The 6,931-nt window shown below is 49.4% G+C and overlaps 1 protein-coding gene across 2 annotated transcripts in view; it reads left to right on the top strand.

Moving 5' to 3' along the window:
• Positions 1-1,556: 1,556 nt before the first annotated feature.
• Positions 1,557-6,931, top strand: part of ADCK1 (aarF domain containing kinase 1) — a 90,716-nt gene continuing 85,341 nt past the window's right edge. The window contains exons 1-2 of one of the 2 annotated variants that reach the window (XM_049825612.1): positions 1,557-1,611; positions 4,698-4,835. In XM_049825612.1, coding sequence (XP_049681569.1) covers positions 4,710-4,835 — 126 coding nt within the window. In that variant the 5' untranslated portion in view covers positions 1,557-1,611; positions 4,698-4,709. Of the gene's footprint in view, positions 1,612-1,878; positions 1,978-4,697; positions 4,836-6,931 lie in introns of those variants that run through there. The other variant, XM_049825611.1, reaches the window with a different exon arrangement.

Genomic DNA, 6,931 nt, shown 5'->3' with positions numbered 1-6,931 from the left:
CTCCTCCTGGTTTTGGTCTCTGGCATCCTTTTAAAGTATTAAGGATTAATTGTGGTAGCTGTGTCCTTAACTCTGTCCCAAATACTTCCAATTTTCCACTATGGGTTCCCAGGTGTTACTGAATTTCAGGTTCTCTTTATCAGAAAGATACTGACTGGAAACAACATTGAGTTTCCTTCTTTTCACAATGGGAGAAAAGTTAAATCAGAAATGCTAAGTTTCACGTAGGTGACTATCAAGCTAGGTATTTGCTCCAGGGAGTATGACTCTCTTACAACATTTATGACAATTCAGCAACATTTTTTCATTCTCTGCTTTGCTCTTTTATTGTAATCTTTATTGCAAGAAGACTTTGGTGAAGAGATTGGTTTTGCATTGAACCTTGAATACAATAAAATTTATTATCATTTTCATTCCTTACAGTAAGGAGCTAAAGGTTAGCTGCAGAGAAAGCTTTTTTTTATATTCTGCAATTATTTTCCTTGTTGCCAACAGCTTTTTTATTCTTGATGAACACAGTTGTTGTACTGGATCATTCTCTTGCATGGAGAACAGCAGTTTCTGAGATATTTATGATACACATCTCTTTGGCCTTTGGAATTATACCCGTAAATATAAGCTGATACTAGGCAGCCATGTGTGCATTTCACCGAATGGTAAAAGCTAAGTATAGCTGCATAGTTTACGCTATCAATCTACGCTGCCTGAGGATCTGACCACACGGTGAACAACACTGTTTTGCGTTCAACAGGAGCAGGACAAGTGTTGAACTCTATTGCCAGAAGCCCTCTGGTGAGAGCACTTGCTCAGCACCAGGAGCAGACACGGCATTGCCAACCCACGTGCTATGGCTGCGTAGGTGACTGTGCTCACACCTAATCCTGATGTGTTGCAACAGCCAGACTCGCAAAGTAAAATGTTCATGGTGCCCTGGTCAAACCCACACCCTTCGCTGAAGAGCAGTTCTGACTTCTAGTCGATAAAAGCATCAGTGCCCCTCCAGCACCTCTCACAGATGTAGAAAAGGAGGGCTCTGATATCCGAGTTTGGTATTTCTACTTTCTCTCGTGATTTCTGATATATATACATATGTATGTATGTATGCATACAGGTACCGTCTCCCTGCTGCAGGGCTTTCAGTGAGAAAACTTTGAAAGCCAACTGAAATATCATAAAGGCTGAGGTTTTGTTAAAGAGCGCAGAAGATGGCTTTTGTGGGCAGCCGCGCCGGGTCGGGACCCCCACCAAAGCAGCCGAGACTGCGTTACCCTGCTGTGCACCGAACTGGAGGCGCTGCCCGTGCGCCTCCTCTTCTGCAATTAGGAGGCGGGAGCAGCACGCACCCCTGCAGCAGGGGCAGACGCGTTAGAGCAGCCCCGGGGCCGCCGGTGCGCAGCGCCCGCCCGGCTGTCCCCCCCGCCGCTCCCTGGTGGGCTCACCCAGGGGCCGCCCCTTGCAGTCCCGCCGCGCCACCGCCGCTCCGAGCGGCCGCGGCCGGAGACTACACTTCCCAGCATGCCGCGCGGCGCAGAGCCGTACCATGTGCGTGGCGGAGGGGGGAGCCGGCGGCTGAGCGCGCGGGAGTTGAAGTGCCGCCGTGCCGGCGAGGCGGTAAGTGCCGGCTCCGTGCGCCGGCCGAGGGGTCGACGCCGTGCCGGAGGCTGCGGAGGGTCCGGCGGGCAGGGACCCGGACCCTCGCTGCGGCCTCGGGCGCCTACGGCCCCTCTGCGCCCCGGCTGGTGCCGGCGGGCAGGGGGGTCCGGGCCCAGGCGGCCGTTGCCCGCCGCAAGCGCAGGCCCCCGGGGGCGGAGGGCCGGCCACCGCAGGGCTCGGCGGGGCCGGGGTTGTTTCTGAAGGCGGGAGCGGCGGGGGGGGGGGGGGGGGGGGGGGGCGCGGGCGGTGCTCCGGGAGGCACGGCGGGGCACGCCTGAAGGAGAAGCGAAAGCAGCCGGAGCTGGCCCCTCGCGTCCTTCACGGGTAGACCTCGGGCCGCGCTGCTGCGGCGGCGGGCACGGGCTCGGGCTCGGGCTCGGGCGGGCGGATCGGCCTCGTTGGGGCTTTGCGGCCGCCCTGGGCGCGCTGTCCCCGCTGCCCGCGGGGGCGGTCAGGGCTCCCGCGGCCTGGGGAGGGCGCGGTCTCCCGGGCCGCGCTGCCGCGCCGGGGCACAGGCCGGGGCAGGTGGCGGTGGTGGGCCTCGAGGGAGTCGCCTCATGAGCTCCGGGAGCGAAAACTGGTAGCCGCCGTCCGTCCCGGCTCCCCCGAGTGGGAATGGGAGAGGCACGGCGCCCGGCTGTAAGGGACGGGAACCTTCCGCCTGTGAAGTCGTGTGAAAGTCAAAGCAGCCGGCTCAGCGAGGCGGCAGAAGAGCTGGAGGCGATCCGTCAACGCGGGCCTTTATAACGAGAGGCGGTGACATCCTGAGGCTATTTCACAGCTGACAGGGTCTTTAAGATCCCCCTAGGGGTGTCGTAACGGCTCATTTACATGGAAAAGGCTCCTCGACACCTTATGCAAAAATTTGAAATACAACTGATTTCTGACAATTCGATTTCTCTACCTTATATTGGAGGGGGTTTATTTCTTCCCCTTTTATTGGTACAACACATTAAGCATGAAAGCAGGAACTGTGTTGCTGAAGAGCTCAGCTGCTCTGCCTGTTTATTTGCTACCTAAAGTTCCCATCTTCTGCTCGTGACGTACAGCTGGCAGGTATGGCAATAGATGTGATGTCACGAACTGCAGATTATACCTTCAGGTAGGAATAAGATGCAAGAACAGATGGACTTATATCCTGCTTTCACGTAAATGTTCTTTTAGTAATAAAGAAAGTGAAGGAAAAAATAAAGAGAGGGGCATATTTTCTGTGTTGAAAAAATGTCACTGTTTGCACCTTTCACTTTCCAATAAATGAAATTTTACAAAAACGTACAAGGAGCAGAAATGGTTTAATTAAAACATGTTGCAGAAAATGTCTTTTGAAGGTGACGGAGGATACAAGAAATTTCTGTGCAAAAGAGATCAGCCCTCCAGGAAGGAGCCCCTAAATTTCTAGATTTTCAGTGAGGCAGGGGGAGGAGGGCAGCTTTCTTGGGGGGAAGCACGTGTTCATTTGGCTGCAGTCAAGGGGCCAGGTTTATTTTCTCTTGAGTTTGATCGTAGGTTTGGAGGAGTCCTGATCAGCCAGCTACCCCTTCTGACAGGAGAAAGAGCTGGGGTGTTGCAGGCAGCTCTGACAGATGCTGACAGAATGTGTCTTGGCTTTTCTGCCTCAAAGTTACCTAGGACTTGTAAGGAAATGAAAGGAAATAATAAAGTTTAGCTAAGGTTCATGTACAGAGGTCTCTTGTGTTATGTTAGTCTATTTCACTGATTGTGTTCTTGTGAACTCTTTTTGAAAGGCTTGACCTGTGTCACTGCATGTGTTTTTTGGTTATAAGGCTTCTGAGAGAAAAGGCACACACCAGACTGACCCTGATAAAGGCTCACAGCAAGAAGTAGGAAAGTATCTTGATCAAGTCTAAGAGTGGCAGGATTAGTGGACTCCATCTTGATGGGGTAAAAGCCCACACTCTGTCAGGAATGCTCTTGAGAGCTTGCAGAGTAGGTAAACCATGCCTCTTGATTTGTAGTGTAAGCAGAAAGAATGGTCAACCATATTTTCTATCTAATACCAGCCAAAGGGAAAGGAAAGAAAAATACACCTAATTTGTGATTTTTTTTTTTCAGGTCTGAATCCTCTAAAGTAACATAAAGAATCATAATAAGTATATCACATAATGAATTACATGTTTACACTACTTTATATACTGTAAGCAATGAAGACAGTGCTCCAAAGTGCTTAGTGTGGGAGATGCGTTTGTTCCCCACCATTGTCTCCCAGACAAAAAGTGAGTGAGGAGAGAAGTGTCTCACCCTAGGCCTGTGCTGGGCCTGTGACAGAGCCAGGATTAGGCTGTTGATTCCTGCAGATGTACGTTCTGCCAGTGCAGTCCCTGCCTGGCACTTGAGTGGGGTAGTGATGATGAGAAAACAGATCTCGCTTGGTCACTCTGATCAGGTCTCCCATACCCTGCATTGTATGCAGCTGTCTGCCACTGGCTGCTGGAGTTGCATGCGACCTCCAGGGATGCATTGCCTCTTGCCCCACCACTCATCAGCAGTGAGGCACTTTCACAACTAGTCTGGCAGAGTTTCCAACAAGTTTTGGGTGTTCTTGATGTTGCAAGACCTCTTTTTAAACCTTGCTTTTTTATATCTTCTATTATCCCCTTGCAATCTGCCTGTGCTGTGGTATCTTCAAAACATTTGCATTGAAGAGGCGGCCTATTGCTGTGATCAGAATTGAATTTTGGTGAGCTCGTACTCCCTTCTCTCTGCCCACCTGTTGTTTCTCCTTGTAAAGCCTTTGGGACGATGAACAAATGTTTTGTTGTGGGTGCACAAGGTCTAGCAGTGAGGTACTTCTGGGTTTGTGGCCCATAGACACTGTTGAGTTAGGAATAGCAATGGAGTCAGAGCAGAACAGCTTACGTTTGGTCGCTGCATGATTGCTTAAGCTCTTGGCTGGGGGCAGTGCTAGCAATGCATTATTAGCAAAGGAGCAATTAAAACCTGTTTTGTCAGGTCCCTTGGGGCTGTAGGCATCCGATCACTGCATCCTTCTCAGATGTTACAGTTGCTGTTTTGTGTCTCGGCAGGGTTCAACAGTCATGGCACGAAGGACCTTGAAACTTGCCTCATTGGCAGCAGCTGCTTCTGGCATCTATCTGTATGGAAACAAGTTTCTGGATCCCAATGATTTTGGAGTAGTTCGTGTGGGCCGAGCCATTGCCACAGTAAGTTTCACCCTAGTAACGCGCAGGAGGATTCCTAGTTGGGTAAGGGAATTGGAGTTCACAAGAACTTGGGATTTCCTGCATTCCCTCTCTGCATTTCCAGCTGGTACCTGGCTCCGAGAGTCAGAAGGTCAATAGGGAGCTCTTCAAGATGTTGACACAGTGGGGAGAAAAGGGGTGAAGGCATATAAGGAATAGAGCTGTCATTGCACGTTTTGGAAAGAAACAAAGAGATACTGGGCTGCAGAGAACTGTCTCTGTTTCCCCGGATAGGGTGGGACCTTCAGAGCAAGGGCTGACTTTGGGCCCATGTCTTCATCAGCCACCCTTCCAGGTCAGTCACCTAGGTACAGTGTCCTGCTGCCTTTAATAGTGACCTAGTTAGCAGGTAACAGTTCAACGGTTCAAACCATCTTGTCTGCATATGCCATTTTTTACATTGGAACCTTTTGTTTTAAGGATCATGGCTGTTGTATTGATATGCTACAGTAGCCATTGCCCTGTGACCCTTAGTATGAGAGATTTGGGGAGACGAGGGCAGGTGTTTTGAGGATCATTCTCAAAGCAAGGGTGAAGTGAGGATGGGAGATGATGTACTTCTGAGATTGGATTCCAGATTTGTAAAATAAACACCACATCTGCCTAGCATCACTGCTGTTTCACCCTTGTGTTGATCACCACTCCAGAAAACCTGAGAATGCAGACTCCTAGCCAAACAGTTTGCGGCCTTCTCCTTGAGGATATTCACTGATGAATCAATGAGCAGCCAGGAACAGATCTGATGATCCAGAGCAGAGACTCTGGAGGGGTTATCAGTCTCCCTGTACCTCACTTGCATTATACATCTGTCACTTCAGGCCACGATCTCCATCATTTACAGACCCCCAGTGGTAAGCAGCTCTCTGTCTGCATATTCTATGACTTTTAAGCACTTCATTAATGAGTTTTACAGGGAGTCAGCTCCTGAGGGCAGGTGCAATAAGAAACAAGCTCTGTGGGTTGGCTCAGGTGCCATGCTGTTTATATGTGCAAGCTGCATCATGAAATATTGTGAAAAGTGAGTGTTTATTTTGAAAGAGTGAGGGCAGAAGTACAAACTGTAATCTTTCCTTCTTACCTAGTAAGTGCTAAGCTTCGTGCTCTGTCCCTGACCGTAAGGCAGTGCTGCCTGGTTGCAGGGAGTAGATCTCTCCCTTTTACTGCACATAAAACTGAGGCACAGAGAGGGAACGCAGCTTATTGTGCCTGGAGGGGATTCTGCTATTCAGACTGTTTGGGCTCTCCAGTCTGCCCTTGAGTTCTGCTTGCTTGACCAGTGTTTCTCAGTCTTTCTTGAAGCCAGAGTTTTTGTGGCTATCTTCTGTTTAAGACAAAAATAAGTGAGAAGTGCAGTGATGAAGCTGTGCAGTTGGTCTGTGTTTTGAGTGATGGTGAGAGATTACTTTCCTGATGAATAGGAAGTAGGGAAAAGGAGGGTTTTTTTGCTTTAGATGCTGGTGAATCTGAAGATGTGCTTGACTTTCACATCCTCTGCCTTCAGGGAAGTCACAAGTCATGGGCTGTAAAGCAGTTCACTGGGCCTGCTCTTAAATGCATTAGAGGGTTCTGCACCCATAGCTGCAAGCAGTGACCCCCTGTTCTGGTTTTGGCTGGAATAAAGTTAATTTTCTTCCTAGTAGCTGGTATTGTGCTGTGTTTTGGATTTAGGATGAGAGTAATGTTGATAACGTAACTGATGTTTTAGTTGTTGCTAAGCAGTATTTATACTAAGTCAAGGACTTTTCAGCTTTTCATACTGCCCTGCCAGCAGAGGCTAGGAGTGCACAAGTAGCTGGGAGGGGACACAGCAAGGACAGCTGACCCAAATGTTCCAAAGGGGTATTCCATACCATATGACATCATGCCCAGTATGTAGACTGGGGAAGTTGGCTGGGGAACACCCAGCTTGGGGATTGGCTGGGCACTGGTCAGCAGGTGGTGAGCAATTGTATTGTGTATCACTTGTTTTGTATATTCTGTTATTATTATTTTATTATTATTATTGTTATTATTTTCCCTTCCTTTTCTGTCCTATTAAACTGTCTTTATCTGAACCC

Source organism: Accipiter gentilis, chromosome 22, assembly GCF_929443795.1.
Source record: "Accipiter gentilis chromosome 22, bAccGen1.1, whole genome shotgun sequence".
Taxonomy (NCBI): domain Eukaryota; kingdom Metazoa; phylum Chordata; class Aves; order Accipitriformes; family Accipitridae; genus Astur; species Astur gentilis.
The sequence above is the reverse complement of the archived record's forward strand: the minus strand, read 5'-3'. Positions and strand labels throughout refer to the sequence as shown.